We start from the raw sequence: 21,804 nt of genomic DNA, 5'->3' as shown, positions 1-21,804 counted from the left end.
CTAAACTCCATCCATTCCTAAACTCCAAAACCCTTTCTGCTCATTAACTCCACCAATCCCTGACCCCTAAATACACTCACCACCTCTAAAGTCCACCCATTACGTGACCCTAAAAACCCTTCACCACTCCTAAAGCGCTACCACCACTATACCTTTAAAATCCTCACCAGCTGTAAACCCCGCCCATCAATTAACCTTAAAAAGCCTTCATCAACCCTAGACATCATCAATCCCTGAACCCAAAAAACACTTTACTACCTATAAACTCCACGAAAGTTTGATGTAAATTTGGATTTTTCCTTAAAATTATTTTTCCCTATAAAATGCTTCTTTTAATTTTCCATTTATTTGTATTTCCTTAAAATTGTCTTCCCTCAAAACTGGCTTTTAATAATTTGGTTTCCTTCAATGTACTTTTTAAGTTTTCGCCTTTCCATAAATTCACGTACATCACTTCAGGTGCAGAAGTGTCCATCCCTATATTGGGTCAAGTCACCTTGCCTGGTGGTAAATACATTGGTCAGAGCAAAAATATAATTTTGCAAGAAAATGGGCACTACAAACTAAATTGCAAAAACTGCACCAGTATTGCTGTGCAACCTCGGTAACTGGTGCAATGTATGCAGTTCAGCCCTGCATGGCAAATTACATCAGTCAGTGTTGGATATGATACTGCAAAGAAGTAGCTCTAATTTTACACTTCGCAAATTGTGTACAGACCAGTGAACCTCAATTCAGTGGAAAAGACAGCTTAGCAGGTGAAAGAATCACAACTGTCCTTACCTCTAGAAATTCCTTCTGCTCTCCTCTGAGATAGACACCTCTTACAACTGCCTTGGTCTTACCACTGGGTGACTCCCTACTCAGCAACCTGCAGGTCGGAAGGCAAGAGCATCTGATCAGACTCACTGAATGCAACACTGTTCATCAATGACAATGGGGTTTCAAATTATTCCAATCCGATCGTTTATCCTACTATATTCACATATCATTCAGATTAGCACAGTAATGTGTCGGGCCAGGCAACCATCATTGTTAGGTACATTAACTAAGGGACAAAGACATGCATGGGGGTGAATCTAATTTTAAATCGATTTGTATGAGGTAGTTAATAACCATGATGTATTTTGATATTGTCTATTTTGCAAGCTGGGTGTTTAGGGTTTATCATATTAAACTTTCTATTTACAAATGTGTGAATATTTTACTTTGTTGAATGCTCGCTTGAAAAGGTAGCTGTTAAAGTTATAAGGAGAATAATTGTTTTTACACTGTACACTGAGACAAAGACAGTTGAATATTTGAGTGAGTTTAGTAAGTAAATATGAATAAGAGGATGTATTGAAAATGTTTTCTTTAAACTGCCCAGGGAACATCTCCTAAGCTGATCTTATCTTTGGCAAAGGATATGACCTTGTATATAAATATTAAAGGTACTGTATGCTTTGTGTTATGGATGATTTGGTTTAGAAATATTTGGACCAAATTGATTTGATGGCAGTGTTCTGTGAAACCCCATGTTATGTTCCAGATGGTGCAGGTGATTCTGGTGGATTAGAAGATTTGACCTTTGGTAGTCAGCTTCAAGAGGCATTAGGCACTCTAAAGATCCCCACATTTATTAATTCTTATATGTCCGATAATGGGCAACAAGGGTACAGCTTTTTAAATAGAGTTGTAATTGTATTTATATAGCGCTTACTACCCCTGATGAGGCTTCAAAGCACTTTTCTGTGAGTAGCACACTACTCCGAAACCCAAAAGGATTAGTGGTGGATTAGTATAGGGAAATATGAGTACAGTATTAGTTTTAATATAGGGAGGGATGAGTAATTGGAGCAGAGGGCATGCAAGTCTGTTAGTTGGATTGAATATAATAATGGAGGGATAGTAAAGAGAAGAATCCAGAAGTGTTAGTTGGGAGATCATAGAAGTAAGATAAGATTTGGGATGAGTAAAGGAGAGGTGGAGGAGAGAAGAGACTATAGAAAGAGATTAGGGAGATCATAGTAGTAAAATGAGGCTTGGGATAAGCCAAAGGAGAGATAAATGAGGGGCAAATTTAGTAGGGTTGTTTGGGAGATTATAGTAGTAAACTGGGGTTCGGGGTGAGCCAGGAGGGCTGGGGGAGAGAAGAGTCAAGGAAGGGTTGTTTTGGAGATCATAGTGGTAGAATGGTCTTGGGATGAGTCAGAGCGTGGAAACAGAGGATAGATTGATAGAGGTATATGTTGATGGTGAGACAGAGTAAAGTTTTTAAGAAATAAATGTATAGATGTATGATTACACAGTAAGTGAATTTATGTGTATCAAATATAATATATTAAGATTTAAAGTTGTATGATTATTTTTATATACATTTTATAATTTAATAAAGTAATAGTTGGTGAGGTCCATGTTTTGTAGGATCTTTGCCTGGTTTCTAAAATGTAATCAACTTCCCCCTTGTGTAACGGTGGGGTACTCCACACTTTTCATGATATCACTGAAAGGAGTGGTCACGACCAGGATTAAATACTTTGTGACAATCATATATCTTTGACTGGGGAGGCCATCCTCCATAGGGGCTTTTGCTACTGGGGGAGAACATAACACTATATATGTCTCAGCTCAGAGATAGGTTTGATTAATAACCTTTGTTCCTCAGTTGTTATTTATTGAATCTGGACAGACTTAATACATTGTTGATATTTGACTCAAAGGGAGCCAGATTTTCATAATTAAATTCTTGATAGAATTTTAAGTAGCCCCCACTATTTTCTTCAGTTTGAATATTCCTTATGAAAGAGGTACAACACAGCAATGTAGATACTATATGGATATCTTGAAAAAAATATATGTCTTTCATACAGAAATTCAAGTGAACAATAATATTAGATAAAATAGCATTTTACAATGGTTTGGAAAGAGGGGAATGGGAAAGGTAAATTAGCTTATTATATAGGAAAAGGGAGAAGATGATGAAAATAAATCATTTTGGCAATCTATATGAAAAAGATCACTATGTGGAAGTCAACCCGTTGATACACAACAGAGGAAATTGACTATTCTTTAGAAAGAAGAGAAGAAAGTGGCATCCATAGAAGATCTTACTTGATCAATAGTTGAGTAGAAGTAACTTTAGCATAATCTAATCGATGGTGGTTATAGAGCATATGCCACCATTTAATGAACGCAAAATTCATGGGCATCCTTCCACCTGGAAGTGATAACCTGTAACACAATTGCTATTGACATACCAACAAAATCGCCCATCATGACACACTTATCCCATTTAGTACATGAACCACCCAAAACAATGTACATTTTATTGAAAGGAAAGGAAATTGATCACATAACAGTAAGGGGTCGCAGACTTGAGACTAAAACCAACAAATCGGAGGACGTTTAAAAAAATTATGCACACGATTGCGGTATTCTTTTGTTCATGGACAGCATTTGTTATCCCCAGATAATTTAATCTTATATAAGGAAGAGGGGGAATTGAAAAATGACGGAGAACTATTATTTGGTGCTTGAGATATGGATAGAGTAAAAAAAAGTGATTTTAGGAAGTGAGCTTTAAGACAATTAAAATTTAGAAGTAAGAATTGTGTAATCTAAATGTAATTTGGAGGGTGGAAAAAGGAAGAAGAACAGTCAGAAAATACTTGGTTTTCCATAATAATACCCTTCTGGAACTAATACTTCCATAATAAAACACCACTGTTAATTTTAATATATTATACCAAAGAGGGGAGAATACAAGATTTTCATTAGCAGAGAGTAAATGTGTGATAAGGGGTTTTGCTAAAGATACAGAGCTCATGATAAGTGGTACTGAAAAAGATTTGGGAGGTTGTGAAATACATACCAAATTATAGAGGGGAAATGAGGATTAGATAGACCGTTCTAAACATTACCAAATAGTAGTGATGCAACCAGGGGTTTCTAATAAGGAGGTCCAAATCAGCTTCAGATTAAATGTAGTGTGGTATTTCTGAAACTTAGGAAAGTTGACCCCTCAAAAGGCCTTATATTGAAGACATAGAAATGTGTGCTTCCTTGTTTTTCCACAAAAAAGTCTTCATGGATCTATTTAAAGATTGATAAAATGTCAGAGGGAGCTTCACGGTAACATGGATAACTGGAAATTAATTAAAGGTTGTGTTAGACTTGACAGCCTTAGAGTGAACTTCCCCCCAACTTTATACCCACCTCCTCCACCCCTTTGACCAAATTTTTGCTGGCCCTAAGACTGTGCACTCCCCCATTGCCAACAAACTCCAAAGTGCAAGCACTCTCTCCCCTAAATCATGGCGACATCAGCTCAACCCAATTGGCACACCTATCGACCTATAAGTCTCCTGTTGTTCATGAACAGTGTTTGTTATACAGAGATAATTTATACTTGTATAAGGAAGAGGAGGTTAAATAGAACTTGTTATGAAAGAAAAATAAAGTCTGTGTGGTGCTGGCTGGAAGAGAGATGTTATGGATTTTAGTCCATATTTTGTTCCATAGTTGTACAAGGATTGATTGTTGGAGATCGGCTTCCCATTGAGCATCAACATTTGTTTTGGGCCTTGCAGAGAAGTTAGCAAGATAATTATCAACATTTTTATAGATATAAAAGACCTTGGTGGGAATTGAAAAATGACGGAGAACTATTATTTAGAACTTGAGATATGGTTAGAGTAAATAAAGGTGACTGTAGGAAGTGAGCCTTAAACCAATTAAAATTTAGAATTAAGGATTGTGTCATCTAAATGTCATTTGGAGGGTGGAACACAATCAGAAAATACTTGTTTTTCCATAATAATACCCTTTTGTAACTAATCCCAAAGAGGGGAGAATACAAGCTTTTCATTGGCAGTGAGTAAATTTGTGATAAAATGTTTTTTTCTAAAGATACATAAATCATGATAAGTGGTACAGAAAAAGATTTGGGAGGCTGTAAAATATGTACCAAATGATGGGAGTGAAATGGGGAGCAGAAAGAACCTTCTAAACATTGCCAAACAGTAGGGATGCAATCAGAGGTTTCTAATAAGAAGGTGAAAATCTGCTTGAGATTAAGGGGCATATTTATACTCTGTTTGCGCCGGAATTGCATCGTTTTTTTTTACGCAATTCCGACGCAAAACTAACTCCATATTTATACTTTGGCGTTAGACGCGTCTAGCGCCAAAGTCCATGGAGTTTGCGTCATTTTTTTGCGTGGACACCTACCTTGCGTTAATGATATGCAAGGTAGGCGTTCCCGTCTCAAAAATTGACTCCGAGGCATGTGCGCCATATTTACACTCCCAGGCAAAATTCACGCCCGGGAGTGGGCGGGTCAAAAAAAATGACGTACGGCCGCTTTTGCGCCGTTTTTTAGCGCCTGGTCAGGGCAGGCGTTAAGGGACCTGTGGGCTCGGAAGGAGCCCAGAGGTGCCCTCCCATGCCCCCAGGGACCCCCCCTGTCACCCTTGCCCACCCCAGGAGGACGCCTAAGGATGGAGGGACCCATCCCAGGGACATTAAGGTAAGTTCAGGTAAGTGTTTTTTTTTTATTTTTTTGTGGCATAGGGGGGCCTGATTTGTGCCCCCCTACATGCCACTATGCCCAATGACCATGCCCAGGGGACAGAGGTCCCCTGGGCATAGCCATTGGGCATGGGGGCATGACTCCTGTCTTTGCTAAGACAGGAGTCATTTCTATGGGGGTTGGGATTCGAAAAAAACTGCGCAAATCGGGTTGAGGCGAAAAATTTGACTCAGCCTGACTTGCCCCATTTTTTGGCGCCCAAGCTCCATATCCCCCTACGCCGGCGCTGCCTGGTGTACGTCGTTTTTTTTCACGCACACCAGGCAGCGCCGGCGGCTAACGCCGGCTAACGTCATTGAATAAATACGGCACCCGCATGGCGCTTCAGAATGGCGTTAGCCGGCGCAAATGTTTTTGCCGCAAAACTGCGTTAGCGCAGTTTTGCATCAAAAAGTATAAATATGGCCCTAAATGTAGAGTGTATTTCTGAGAATTAGGAAAGTTCAGCCCTCTAACGGCTTTGAGTTGAAGACTCGATAAAGAAATGTGTGCTTCGTTGTTTTACCACAAAAAAGGTCTTCATGATCTATTTAAAGATTGATAAAATGTCAGAGGAAACTTCACCGGTAGCATTGATAAGCAGAACTAAATTATAGGTCATGTTAGACCTGATGGCCTTAGTGTGGACTTCCCCCCAACTTTTTGCCCACCTCCTCCATTCGTTTTTTGGTGGCCACAAGACTCTGTGTACCCCACCACCACCAACCAGCTCTAAGGTGCCTGCACTCGCTCCCCTAAATCATGGCAACATTGGCTCAACCCCAATTTGCACATCTATCTACCTATACGTCCTCAGGAAAGCGCACCACATGCGCCCAAGGCCTGCAAACCAAATGCCACTCGTGGGCCACCAGCACTGACTGCACAACCCCCTAAGCAGCCCTCTAATCATGTCCCAGGCCCCCACTGCAGAGCCTGCATGAGCAATCTTGCACTGCCACGTTGACCAGGCAAACCCTTTTAGGCAAATCCCAGCCCTTCCCTATTCATACATAATGTCACCCCTATGGGGCTTGCCAGATGTTTAGGGGTGGGGAGAGGGGGCTGATGGACAGGTGTACCACCAAGTTCATTAACAAACAAAACAGACAATATCCAAAATTGGCCAGTGTGGTGCACTTGCATGAATACTGCAAAGCTTTCTGGGAGAGCTCTGCCCAAATGTTTAAGTGGGATGCAGATGTAAAGTTCTTGCTGGGAAATATTTCGTAGTGTAGGCTTTCTCAAAGGCTTTGTACTTGTCATGTGACTAACAAAGAAGGGTTTTCAGGCAACAGCCATTTCATCTGCTCCAGAGACCAAGGGTCTAGTACACTTCTTTGCTGAACATCTTTCAAGTCTTCCACTTGCTACATCCCCACCGGACCCATTAAGAGTTTCCCGCTAGGCTGGCGGACCTAAACAGGCTACAGCATTGTCTCTGGCTCATAACTGAGCTGGCGGCAATGCTGTAGCCAGCAAAGCAGACAGTGAACGTTGGGACAGTGCTGGGCAGGGAGGCCCCTGCACTGCCCATGTCAAGTGCATGGGCAGTGCAGGGGCTCCTCTGTGGCCCCCTGCAACTGTTCTCCGACAGCCATTTCATGGTGGTGTTACTACCATGAAAAGGCTGGCTGAGAATGAGGTTGTATTCTCCAGGGCAGCACTGCATGCAGCGCTGCCCTGGCAGATTAGGATCTCCACCACTGCCAAACCGCCGGGATCCAAGGGCATGGCAGAGCTGGCGGTCGGACCACTAGGGTTGTTATGTGGCAGTCAGACCGCCACCACGCGTGTGGCAGTCGTAAGGCGGCCACACTCGTAATGAGGCCCTGAGTCGTGTGCTCTGAAATGGCTTGGGGCAGCATCCAGCATATTATAAATCGTAAAATAACAAACCAAGCCAGTAACATGGCTAGTCCGTGGGCACTCAGTGGCTGGGAACCAGAGGAGGCAACTAATTGCTGTTCCTCCTAAACAATCTCTTAAACACAATATTCTTTCAGTTAAGCCCTTTGTGGATGATTTTAACTAAAAAAGCCCAATAAAATGAGAAAGGAGGTAACTCTATCCATGGATTTTTATGTGCTTAAATTTCAGTTCTAGATTTAGAGCCCCTGAGGCAACCTAAAACTGGCACACGCACATTTAATTCCCCCTTCTACATTTCTTTGAATCCCTCCCTCCACTTCCTGTTCCCAGAATGAAGCTTTCAAACTTCACATCGTTTGCTCTCTCTTCTGTTTTCCTCTAACCTAACCACTGAGTTCCATTTTTTGTGAAAGTCTTTCAATTCGAAAATTGTAGGCAAGAAGGTATTTAAGCTTTTAAACAGTGGAAAGAGTACCAAATGTTTGAACATAAAATTGTATTGCTTCCTCTTGCACAAATATTGTAAGCTCCATGAGGCCACTATAAGATAAGGCAGGATTTTAATAAAGAAAATAATGTGTCATATATTGTGCAGTCTGTCATCAAACATAAAAGAGGCGGGGAGAGCTCAGCTGGGAGAACAGGCCAAAACACAGAGCCTGGAAACTATGACTGGCAACACTAACCAAACCTTCAAACGTATGTACAAAATTCTAAACCTCTTTTATAGACTGATTTTATTTGCATAAATGTTCTTTGGTGAAACAGAACATCTCCACTGACCCTTTGTTCATCTCTGACAGGGGTTTAGACTCCACAGGTTTAGCAAGAGCAATATAAATACAATATAATACAATACAGGAATTGAATTTCATTAGCTTGAACTCAAAATATTGTGCTAACAAAAACAATAGCTAGAACATCCACTTCCAATATATTGTGGACTCTACATACCTTGACGATATATACATCATCAAGATACAGCATCCAAAAACACCTCATATTGAATGGTATCTACAATTAATAAAGTTACACGCTCATTGAAAGACATATTTTGGCTGGTAGTAGCATCTTACAAAAGCAATATACTAGCGGTATATGTGGATTATTTCCTCCAACATTTAGTACAGGGTGGTTAATCTCATTTTAGGAACTCTACATTTTAAGAAATTAGTTTTTCTTAGTTTTTACCAAATACATTAGAACCAAACAGTGCCATGGAATAGTTTCGAGTTACAGAAATGGTTGGAGCTCTGAGATTTCTGGCCCCTTATGAATCAATTACAACAGGTATGTCGTATTAGGCATCAGTTCAAAGTTGTCATATGAAGTAATAGAGTTATTTGTACATAGACCAAATCATCTCGCCAAAACAACATTTCCAAGCCAACATAGGTTAATACACATTTGGTCGTCTCCTACTTTACCGATTATCACCACCTTTGGATATTTACCCCTCACCCTCAACAGGAGAGTCAGAGCTGGACTCTTCACTATCTGTAAAGCGCTCAAACAGTTGTCTCCATACTAGAATTTCAGCAGCTGCCCTCTCATCTCTGCATGTTTGTTTCATATGATGTTCTTCTGCCACCACCCATTCCGTTAGATCCTTCATCCATTGCTGTACAAAGGGCCTTCGGGTTCCCATCCATCTGGTTGCTACCCTTCTCTTGGCAAGCAGTAGGGCCCGCTGGGCAAGTCTGTATGAGAACTTCCATCCCTTGAATCTGCCTGAATCCCCCCAGCATACAGGTTTTCGGGGTCTGCGGTAGTCGCAAACCCGTGGCAGCCTCTATTCTAGGGATCACCCCCACCCAGAAGTCCTGAACCTCATTGCAAATCCATGCCAGGACCAGAAATGTGGCCCCCACCTCTCCACCTACATTTGACTCCTTTATTATCATCGATCTTATTCAGTAAGGGCCATATGTACTAAAGCATTTTCCCATAGACACAGAATGGGTCAAATCCTTTGATACATCTGGCACCAAGTGTGGTGTTAAGTATGTGAGGTGTAGATAATTAAAATGTAGCACTTTGAACCCGTTGTTACATGAGGCAGTGCGGTCCAGCTCAGAGGCCTGTCTCATTTCAGCATCTGGATATTCTTCTCCCATATGCCACATGCCATACACATTGTGGGTTCCCGGTAGTTCTTGAGTGCCTTATAGAACAGTGTGATAAGGTGTTGCCATTCCCCCCATCTATGGAATCCTCCCAATACCTCTGGCATCCTAGGAACATCTGGAAATCTCTCCAAACTTTCTGTGCCACCATCTCCAGGGTGGCAGAGTGTAGAAATTGCCCCAGACCGACTCTGAAGGTCTGCTGCGCCACCAGAAAGGAAATGAAACGTTCTCCTGGGTAAATGTCTCCCCCCAAGTGCAGCTGCCCTCCCTCTGTTGTTCAATAGCCATGGAACAATGGAGGGAGGGCGCTAGGTCCCATTATTTCAGTTCCCTAGCAAAGGGTGTTCTTCTAATAATCCTGTGTACCACCTGTTTCTACAAAATTGCTATCGTTTTTGATAGATACTGCACCAGGTGTGACAATCTACCCCCTTCATGAGGAGTTTTGACAATGTATCCACTCTCAACAAACCCTGAACTAATCTCTTTTCCCACCTGTCTGATTCTGACAACCACCTAGCCACATGTTGCAGCTGTGCTGCTTAGTAATATAGCTATATTACTATAGTTATATTCGGTACCGCCAGGTATAACAGCCCGAAGATGGTTGGTGAAAATTGCCAGAATCTCCCCTCTTTTAGTGACCTCTGTACCAGCCACATTTCCAAGGTATAAAATGGGGGGATGCTTGATCTCTCAGCGAAGTATCCATGCTAGTAAGTGTCCGGACTTATCCTCCTCCCTATGCATCCTCTGGTGATAAGCCCTCAGCATTAGTCTATTGAGCCTGTCCCAAGTTTCAGTCATATCCCTATGCACTTTCAGGAGATCCCCAAGTGTGACAGTGGATTGTGTCTCCCCCAACTTGCAGTACTGCAATTCTCTTTTCTAACGCTTTAAGTTCATTCTCCAGCTCACGTCTCACACAGCATATAGTTCCAATGCATATTCCCCTTATTAAAGCCTTCATTGCGTCCCACTCCAGTGCTCTACTCTGCTCAGTGCCCCAATTCAGCTCTAGGTAATCCTGCAGGGACGTAGTCGGAGCCTCCAGGCCAACGACGTCCACAAGGAAGTCCAGAGACATACGCCATGTGATATGCCTCCACCCCCCGCCCAGGATCCCAGTGCAGGGCCAACAGCACCAGTGCATGATTAGACAGAAATCTACATATGTGCCTAACTGCCAAGACTTGGGATACAGTAGATCCCCTCAGGAGCACACAGTCCAGATGGCTGTATGTATTATGGGTTTTAGAGTAGCAAGTGTATTCCTGACCCTCAGGGTGTAATTCCCTACAACTATCCAGAAGCCCCAAGCAGTCCATAACTTTCTTGAGGGACTTCATCATCAGTGTCTCAGTGCCCTGCCTAGAAGGGCTGAGGCCTTTAGTGCCACCCAATAAACAATTAAAATCCCCTGCCCATAGTATGGGGTTACCCACCTCCCCTCCTAGTAAGTCCAACATTCTGTTATAGAACATGCGATCATCCACGTTAACCGCATACATGTTCAGAATTATTATAGGCTTTGCATCAAGTGTACCTTGCAGGAGTAAGTTAGCAAATCTCCACGTCCGCTTCACTATATGTTGCCCGGAAGGGGACCCCCGGAGCCACCCATATGGCCAGTCCCTTTGCATAGAAGGAATACATGGATGTGAACAATTGCCCTCTCCATGTTCCCCCCAATTTTTGTGTTTCATCCCCCATCAAGTGTGTTTCCTGGAGGCAGGCAATCTGTACCCCCTCTCTGCGGAGAAACAATTGTATCCTGTATCACTTAGTGTACTTCCTGACCCCTCTGACATTCTAAGTTATCACTTTTAAAAGATCAAACATGAACTTGTGTATCTCCTCCCTCACTTGAGACCCCTCCTTCCAGTTTCCCTTCTCCATGGGATCGAAGTGGTCCACAGAGACCCCCGAACCAACAAAACTACATGCACACTCAATCAATGATCTTAAACATGGTCTCAAACTTAATAAAAGTGAACTAATGATTTCCAAACCCTTCCTCCTCTGAGAAGCAGTAGCATAACAAGAACATGTGCTGCAAATCCAATATTACCAACGCTGTGAGAACATCCATCCTAACCCCAGCTCTCCCGAACATTGCCTGCCACCACTGTGAAAGAGACCACCCCATGTTGAATAAGTCGAAATAAAGTTACACAATAAATTGAAAGGATATTTGTTCTCCATTGCCCATATTCCTTGTCCGAAGCATCTCTCACCTTCCCCCTGCAATGTACGGGAGAACTGGCAACACAACCCTCCTGTGGCACCATGCAGACTGCCCAGCAGCCCACTTGCGAGCCCTATGTCTCAGTTAGGTCAGCATGTGCACATGAGTGTGAACCTCCTTTCTGGGATGTTGGTTGAGCAGTAGGGGCAATCGCCATTGTGCCGTCATCCTGGATGACCACTCTTTGCACCCACCCCCCCAACTTACCGGGGGTTTCCCCTTCTGCCACCTCTTCTCAATGTTACCAGGTGGGAACACGCACTTTCACTGATGAACCAGGTCTGGTGATCCTGTCCTTCTGCACCTTGTCCCACACCACCAACCAGCGCCAGTATCGAAAAAATGAGGTTTGCCCGCTGATATCATCCGGAATCTTGTGGGATACAGCAGTACATATCTGACACCTATAGATCTGAGCTGAGCCTTGACGTCTATGAACCCCTTCCATGACTTTTGCACTTTGTTAGTGTAATGAGGATATATATATCTTTTGAGTCTCTAAACAGGCAGTGTCAGTTTCTCAGGCTGCTTCCAGGACACAGTCCCTATCCTTATAATTTAGGATGCGCGCAATAATTCCTCGGGTGGTGCCCCCAGCCTATGGGGGGCCACAAGCACACAATGCACCCTTTCAACAGCGACCATTGGAGATAAGACTGGCGGCTTCAATTTCAAGTGGGTCCAGATTTCCACACAATACTCAGTGGGTGCCTCCTCAGTTTTCTCCAGGAACCCCAGGAGGCGCACATTATTGCGGCGGGACCTGTCTTCCACATCTTCCACCCATATCTCAAATGCTCTGTTTTTCGATGTGACAGCTGCTTTGAGACTGGCCACTTCCGTCTGGAGCTCTACAAAGGACACCTCTGCTACACGCACCTAGTCTGACACCTGTCGTAGGTCCGTGCGCAGAAAGTTTACCTTAATGGCCACAGTTTAAATTTTTCCCTCCAGTGCTTCCCTTGATCACTGTATAGCTGTAAGCAGTTCTGCTCTGGAGGGTTCCTCATCAGTCGCCTGAGCCTTCCTTTCTGATAACTGCCATGTGGCATGCTGTGATGGAGTCGCCACTGCTGCGTATTGATCAATGGTTCTGCCCTGGGACGTTTCAGCCTCTCAAAGCTTGCCCATCCTGGGCTTCCCCCAGTCCCCCCACCTGCAGGAGTTGCATCCACAACCATGCACGTCCGCGCAGTCTTGACCTCTCCGTGTTTCAAACTGGGGGCAAAGTGCACAGGACTCCCCGCCACCAGGGTATGTGCCAAATTGTCCTATTGGGCCAGGATATGGAAGGATTAATGTAGGATCGAGCAAGAGCCTCTCAGAATTGCATCACACTGGCCATCTTGGTTAGGTCACACCCCCTAGAAACTCTACCTTTTAATTGAAGTTTACCCTAGTTAGTAACCTACACATTTGCTTCCTGTCATCTTTGAAGATGAAAGTTTGTATACTAACATCCCAAGAGGTAAGGGATGAAACTTTACATCACACATAATACATCTAAATGACATATACATTGACCTTATTAAAAAAAACTATGAATTTTATGGGTAGAGCAGTTTCGACTGCACAAAGAGATGGCCATGCCAAAGGCATGTCAACTGTTCCATGTGGATGTGAAATACACAATATATCCAATTGGGTTTCACTGGAAAAAATGAAAATGCCTTTTTTCAATGACTCTTGTCAGCCACAATGTACTTCTCTAGCATCTTTATTTTTTAAATGTTTTTACTAGTTTTTTCCAGCATTTTGCATTAACATTTAACAAAACCTTTGTATTAGCATTTCTAAATAGCAATTAATATTTGGACAAGCACCAAGATTCAGTACATACTCCAGATAATCATACATTGGCAATTAGTTAATTTCTAACTTCTATTTAATATCTCCACAATGGAGCCTAACTTTTCTCTTTAAGAGTGGTCTAGTATCAGGTGGTTACACACAGTTTTTTGCTAATTCCCTCTTCTTTTTTTATTGTTCTCTTTAGCAGCAGGAACAATTTAGCTATACATAATAGCATAATAGCAAGGTGGCGTGACCGAGGCGTCAAGATGACGGTCGCACTTAAGAAGTGCTCCCGACTCCTCCGTCATCCTTCCTCGATTAATCCCTACAACCCCCCTTTCCTCCTGCTGGTTTGGTGCCTCGGCTTTTATTGTGGAGTTCTGGCTGGAGAGCGGACCCCCCATGAGGTGGACCCCGGGGAGTGAGGCGCCCTTGTGTAAAATGGCTGCCACCATCGGACTGGCGAATTGAGGCGCTGCCCCTAGTTGCCTGGGGGCAGCTGGGACCAGGCCATCAGGAAATGCGAGTGAGGCAGAAGCAGCGGGCCAGGGTGGTAAGGCGAGGTGTCCTGCGGCCGCTCAAATGATCTGGGACCTGGAGGGGCTCGGAGTGGGGTCGCGCCTGCAGGGACACCCAGCAAGCCGGCCACTGGGACTGTGATGGTGAGGGAGAGGGAGAGTGGCGGAGGCCTGATCGGCAGAGGAGGAACCCGGGGGCCTGGTCGGGGGCCCGGGGCGCTGGCACAGGCAGCAGAAGCAACCCTCAGAGGTGTTGGCTGACAAGTGCACTGCCACCTGGGAGGACTGGAGAGGGGCAACAGCCCCGAAGTGATGAGGAGGCCACATCCGGAGGCTGTGTGGCCAAACAGAGGAGCACCTGGCTGGTGCTCCTGGTGCAGGCCATTGGCTGAAGCTGCCTCACGGCGGGCAGCACGGAGGAGCAAATCGGCACGTGGAGACTGGGCACAGAAGTATTGGTGGCCTTCTTCGGCGGTAGAGGTAGGGGGGATGTGGCAGTGAGTTGGGGGACTGGACTGAGGGGTTTGCTTCCCCCCGTCTTCTCCCTGAATAGGTTACAATGGTGGCCCCCCCTTCCTGAGGTGCCTGGTTGGGGCCACGGGGAGAGCCCACTGGTGGCAATGGAGGCTTGCATTGAGGGGGTGAATACCGGACAGTGGAGATTGGTTCCCCTCCCCCTTCCCCCCTGTATGAGAGACCACAGTGGCCCCCTTACCTGAGTGATCTGGCTGGAGCCACGGGGGGCCTACCAGCAGAGGGGGCCACACTGGGGAGCAGTGGCCCCCGAGAAGAAGTTGGAGGGGCTCGGACCCAGACGGCCCGCAGTTCTGCTTGGTGAAGGAGAGGCAGCGGCGCAATCACGGAGAGGAGGGAGGCTTGGAGGTGCAGACCTGCTGGGAACCAGTGAAAGCAGGGGAGGGCCCCAGTGGACTAAGTGGTGGCTCCCAATTTTGAGGAGGGGGAGCTTCAGTTGCAGACCGGAGCCACTGCGCAGTGGAACTACACAAAGACTTGGGTGGTCCAGGGAGTGATAGATGTTGTAGCCTCCCTCAAATGTACTTTGCCGGGGTGCAACAGACAGAGGAACCAGCCGAGAGCCATAATGGGCAAGAGCAAACCAGCCCGATCGACATGAGCGCAAACGTGCATAGATCAGTTCACCACAGGCCCAGGCCCGGCCCCTGCTGGGGGTGGGGGGACAGGATGGGGAAGTCCCTGCCCTTGGAGATGTGACCACCATCCTTCAGGCCATACATTCCTCCTAGGTGGCAGTGGAGACAAAAATCGGGGAGGTCAGAGTGGATGTGGCCTTGGTGTGTCAAGTTCTGCGCAATGCTACCACAAGAATCACGGAGGCGGAATTCAGACTTTCCAATGTGGAGGACGAACTGAGTACCCTTAAAACACAGGTCGCCCAGCTTCTTGTGCGACATCTGAGCTACACCGCAGAGCAGAGTACGCTGAAAATTGCTCACAACGCAACTACATTCGCTTAGTTGGCGTGCTTGAAAACACAGAGACTGCCTCCTTCGCCTCCTTTTCAGAGGTCTGGTTTAAATCCTACGTGCCATTGACCTGCCTCACACCATGGTTTACCATAGAACGGGCCCATAGAGCGCTGCTGGCAAGGCCTCCTCTGGGATCTCCGCCGAGACCAGTAATACTTCAATTTTTCAATTATAAATACAGAGATGCGGTGTTGCAGGCGGCCCACGCTCATGGAGAACTGTGCTGCAAAGGAACAAAGTCCTTGCGTTCCCGAGTTACACCAGGGAGGTACAACAGCAATGCCGCTCATACGCAGAAGTAAAGCAGAAATTGAGGGCAATGGAGATATCATACCTCCTTCTTTTCCCTGCTCGCCTCAGATTGGTACATGCCAACAAGACCCATTTTTTTGAGTCTTCTGCGGCGGCCTGACATCGCTGACAGAGGAGATTCCTCTGATGGCATCTGGAGGTGGCATCCGGCAGGGGCAGCCCACGCCAGGCTTAAATCACCTATCTACACGACCACAGAGCCAGCGACTCCAGTACCAGGCTCTGGGAGGCGCAGAGAATGGCGGAGGTCCCGGCCTGGTTCTCCTGTGTTGCAGCAGCAGGGGGGAACTGCTGGGCCGGCCCAGTGCTGAGAGAAAGACACAACTGAGACTCAAGGAGCGGTAATCGAACTACAGGAGGGTGGGGTCACCTTTGGTCCCTGGGGAACCCTCCAGTGACTCTGATCAGTCCCGGAGCCCGAGGCTTTGAGTGGCTGGGAGGAAGGAGGAAGGGCGAGCCAAGATCAATACTTGCTTATGTCTGGTTATGTAACTGTCTACTGAATTTGATCAATACATCCGGCCTTATGGAGGGGTCACCACAACTGGTTAGAGTAAGTTTGGGTAGGGACTTCAAGAGTTTAATGTTTTTTTCCAGCAAGGGCGAAAGATGCTTTTGGGGGGGGGAAGTATGGGGTGGGGCAGTAGTTGGGGGGTTTACGGGTAAATCTGCCACAGGACAGCTCATGTTGTTGTTGGGAGTTGTTACTTGCTTTTCTTTCACTTCAGACACACAGGGTTTTAGACATACTCCATGGTTAATAAGACGCCTTTATGGACGTGGGGACGACAGGCCCACTCGCCCGCTTTGCAGAACTTGGGGTACGGCCTTCGACCGTGATGTAACACCGACTTCCGCACGTATAAATGGTAGGACCAATTCAGGTTTCTCTCTTGGAATGTCAATGGACTTTTGGATAAGATTAAATGCACGGCCGTCCTCACATATGCCCACCATCATCAGCCTGACCTGCTCCTGCTTCAGGAGGCACACTTACTTGGGGATTGCTGTCTGTTTCTAGCACATAGATGCTTTGACGGGGTTTATCATGCCAGGTTTGTCCGTGGCTCAAGAGGGGTGACAGTGATGCTGCGCAAATCCTTTCCCATGATGGTCATGAAAGTACAGAGCGATCCGCAAGGGAGGTTCTTGGTCCTGTCTGGACGCATCGAGGGACTCACAGTTAATGTTATAAGCATTTACGCCCCACCGGCTTCCCTGCACACTGTTTCAAACGACCTTACCAAAATACTCCTGGACTTGCCTCAGCAGATCACCCTGATGGATAGAGACTTTAACCCGGTCCCAGACCCCTTGCAGGACACATCGGGTCCCCACCACACCACAGGCATGCAGCAGCCTCCAACCTGGTAAACTGGATGGCATCCTTGGGGCTATTCAATGCCTGGAAAACCTGGCACCCGCAACAAACTTGGTTTACACACACCTCGGCAGAACACCAAACGCAATCTTGAATAGACCTCATTCTCCTGCCGGCTACAGAATGTAGCCAACTTACGCCCATTGAGATGCTCTCAAGGGGTATCTCCGATCACGCCCGCTGCAGCTCGTACTAGGATCCGCTTTGGTGGTTGACTGCCCGATGTGGTGGCTGAATGCATGGTACGTACAACACAAACCCTTTTCCCAACAAATACAGGCAGCTATTCACGAATACTTTTCCCTAGACACAAAGTCAGTCCCATTGGCGGGTACCCTATGGGAAGCGTGTAAAATAGTCTGCACCCGGGAGAGAGCCCAGAGGCTTCATATTTATAATTTGGAAGCCTGAGCCCTTTGCCTGGAGGTTAAACAATCCACACAGCCCACTGAGGAAATGAACAGGCATGTCATGTTCATACGGGAGGAGATACATGACCACTCTTTGGAAGCAAGCCATTTATGGCGTGCTTCCACCGCTCGTGTACATGGAAGGGGAGACAAAAATGGGAAACTACTTTATTGGTTGGTGTCACACTATCAATCATCTAGAATCATCCTTGAGATTAGTGACGCACGGAGGGGGAAGTGGTCATAAGCTGCAGGAGGTAGCAGACACTTTCACCTCTTACTATAGCAAATTATACAAAATGTCTTCAACGATTATCCCAGACCACACCCGAAAATTCTTGAACAACGTTCCCCTCCTGGTCTTGTCAGAAACAGACCTAGAAATCCTTGACAAACCTGTAAATGGTGAGGGAATAAGTGAGGCAATTAAGGCACTGGGACGGGGAAAACTCAGGGACCTGATGGGTACCCGCTGGAATTCTACAAAATGTTTACAGAAGGGTTCACGCCACACCTGCAGGCCCTCTATGATGAAGTGGCCAGGGTTGGTTTCTTTCCAGACGGAATGGACCTGGCCACCATAGTGGTGCTCCTCAACATGCAAGCGCCGACCAGGTCTTGCGCAGAATACACAACTGTCTCACTTATTAACAATGACATAAAAATCTATGCCAAAATTCTGGCGACCTGCCTCAATAGGGTCCTACCACTTCTGATACACCCTGACTAATGCGGCTTGATGACCAACCGGAGTACGCATCATTGTATACGTCGTCTCCATGTAGAACTGGCTCAACGTCACAGCATTCCCTCTGATTTAGCACTCTTTTTTATTGATTTCGAAAAGGCCTTTGACACAGTGGACTGGGGCTACTTGAGTTCGGTGCTAGTCCAGGCAAGCATGGGAACAAGATATTGCTGGATGGTCCAAGCCCTGTATATCAATCCAGTAGCCCGGGTTCGGGTTAACAATACGTTTTCCTTTGCCTTTTCCATTTGTAGAGGGATGCGTCAGGGCTATACTTTATTCCCACTGCTATTTGCTCTGGCGATTGAGCCCTTAGTGCGACTGATTAGGATGGACCCAATAGATTGCGGTGGAGGTGGGATCACACACATGAGGACCACGTGGCGTTATATGCTGATTACGTTCTGCTATACATGGCAAACCCTAATGAAACAGGTCCGCGGAGCCACTGGCCCCAGCATGTGACTGCTACTACTGCCAAGACCAGGTCCCTATCTGTCGACTGAGCTTTAAATATTTGGGGGTCTGGCTGACTCTCCTTCCTGAGCTGACATGGGCCCTGAACATGATCCCACTTGCTTCACGGGTGAAGGCAGACTTGGCAAGGTGGCAATCCCTGCCATTAGACGCTTTGGGCCATGTGGCCTTATACAAAATGATGATTTTACCATGGTTCTTGTATGCTCTTCAGAATTTTCCGCTTTCAATCCCTTGCTCATGGTTCTGGGCTCTGGATAGAGCGGCAGCCTTCTTTCTTTGGTGAGGTACGAGACACCACATTGTGCTACAGTATTGTCAGAGGGGTACATACGAGGGGAGATGACTATGGTCAACCTACAACTGTACCACTTGGCAGCCCAGTTGCTGGTCATTCACAACTGGTTTACTGGGGGCTGTGCGGAACAGGCTTATCAACTTGAGAGACGGCTTTGCGCTTTCCTCAGATATTAGCTCTTCTTTATGACTCTCCAGTTCCTTGTGACCTAAAACCAGTGACCAGGGTGGTCTTTCTCACCTGGCGGGCAGCTCTAAGGCATACGGATTGGGAGAATGTGCTTACATAGCAGACCCCCCTATGACGTGGTACCTGGCTGAAAGACTCAGCAGCTTTGCATTGGTTTGGGAGGTGGGATCTGCTGGGCCTATCTCTACTAGGGGATGTGTGGAAGGGGGATCCATGAGATCCTTTCAGGACCTTTAGTCCACCCATCAGCTTGCCCACACGCAGTTTTATAAATACCTCCAGCTTTGACATGCCCTTCATTTACACTTACTGTGCGTTGACACGATACCAGAACATAGCCCGTTGGAGGCTAAGGTATTGATGGGAGCTCTAGGGAGGGGGGTATCTCCCAGCTCTAAAAAATGCTAATTGACAATATTCTGGGTGACTTGGATCATCTTCGGGCCTTATGGGAAGGTTGTTTAGGTCCTCTGGAGGACGAGGCCTGGTGGGATGCTTTGATGGCACCCAGGTTGATAACCATATAATCCAGATTGAGAATGATACAACTGTATTTCCTGTACGGAGCATACCTCTCTCTGGTGTGGCTGCACCGAACTGGGCTACGACCCTCACCTAATTGCCCCCTGTGAATGGGGGGATCAGAATATTTTTTTCATATAGTAAGGGGGTGCCCCCAAATTGTGTTATATTGGCAGAGGCTTTTTCAAGAACCCAATACGGTGGTGGGATGGGGGCTGAAGCTGTCTCTGGCATTGGTTTTGTTGGGTGTGATAGAGAGAATGGGGGGAACGAGGGCAGAGAGAACTTTTATGGGTACTGCGCTGATGGTGGCAAAAAGGGACATTGCAGTGCACTGGAACTCCTCCACTGCTACAACCCTTCTGAAGTGGAAACACGGGGTTGACTAGTGCGCTAACCAAGAAAGGTCAGTTTATGAGGCGAGAGGATGTCCCTGCAAACATAGAAAGGTGTGGGGGAAATGGCTGGGTCTTCTACCATGAACTCTCAAGGACACAAGGGAATTGGGATTGGCGGGAGCTGGATTTTGAGTTTGTTTTGTGTAGTCATTTTTCAAGGTGTACGATTTTCTACATGTACTGAATTTTATCATCTTTGTCAATCTGTATCTCCTAACCTGTGGCGTACTTTCCTGTATTTTCACAAACCAATAAAATTGTTTATATATAAAAAAAAAAATGCATAATAAACATAGGGAAACTCAAACTCAGCGAGTGACTGGAATCAAGATTCATGAGGGGATGGAAGGGAGGAATGTTATATTCTTGCCAAATTAGATTTAAAGGATCAAATACTATTCTTGGAGCCTTAAAACGGTTTAGTTTGGGCAATCTGGGGATTTGCACAAATGAGAAAAGATAAATATTATATTCTTTTAGCATGACATTCAAATAATAGTTATCATCCGAATTACTTTTTTTATTTGCTGTGGTAAGCCAGTTTAAAGAAGCCACTTTGGTAGTATGATTTAAAACGTGGGAGCGCTAACACCCATGCCGCCTGAAATAGTTGTAGAGCTGGTAGCTTTAGGCGTGGCTGTTTCCTTTGCCATGCAAATGTGCGAATCTCTGCATCTATGGCTTCAAAGAATAATCCAGATGATAATTTGTAGATTAATGAAAGCAAACAGGTATAAGGGAAGTATACTCATTTTTATAAGTGAAATATGACTAATAATTTTGAGAGGATGTTTTCCCATCACTGGGTTAATATTCGAACCTTTGCTATTAATGTAGCATAATGTAGAGCATATAAATCACCAAAATTAGTGGGCATGCGAATGCTGAGATATCTAATTGGGTGATCTGGTTGTTATGCTAAAAGCATAACATAAGGAAGGATCAGAGGGTTACAGTTAAATAAAAAGGCCTCTGATTTTGATTGATTAATTTTGTACCCACCAATTTCTGTAAATTCAGGCATTTTATCAAAAGCACGCTGGATTTTAACCTTTTCTGCAGCCAAATATAGGACCATTTTGTTGACGTAAAATTTCAATTTGGGATCACCAGTCCTCTTAACAATGGGATAAAGCACTGTCAAAATGTACATTTATGTAAAATTGCATAGAGAACTTCCCACACAACCAAATCAAAAGCTTTTTCCGCATCAGGCATCACCACCACAGCTGGGAGTTTCTGATTAGAAAAAAAAGTATATCGCTGTCACCAAAGAAATTGTATTACGAGAAGTGTCCTGCCCAGGGAGGAAACCATTTTGATCCTGATGAATGATTGACTGGGCTACTGATGTGATCCTGTTGGCCAAAATCTCAGCAAATAATTTATAGAAACTGTTAAGAAGACTAATGGGACGATACGAGCTGAGATCTGTGGCCGAATTGTCTT

General features: G+C 45.5%; 1 protein-coding gene across 1 annotated transcript in view; it reads right to left on the bottom strand.

Annotated features, from left to right (window-relative positions):
• The window catches only part of LOC138259641 (acylamino-acid-releasing enzyme-like), a 194,275-nt gene that overhangs the window by 43,640 nt on the left and 128,831 nt on the right, over positions 1-21,804 (bottom strand). Inside the window, exon 4 of the mRNA XM_069207498.1 lies at positions 784-871. Within this exon, the coding sequence (XP_069063599.1) occupies positions 784-871 (88 nt within the window). The remainder of the gene's footprint in view (positions 1-783; positions 872-21,804) is intronic.

Source organism: Pleurodeles waltl, chromosome 9 (genome assembly GCF_031143425.1).
Source record: "Pleurodeles waltl isolate 20211129_DDA chromosome 9, aPleWal1.hap1.20221129, whole genome shotgun sequence".
In the NCBI taxonomy this organism is placed as follows: Eukaryota; Metazoa; Chordata; class Amphibia; order Caudata; family Salamandridae; genus Pleurodeles; species Pleurodeles waltl.
This window is presented reverse-complemented; position numbering and strand designations above follow the sequence as displayed.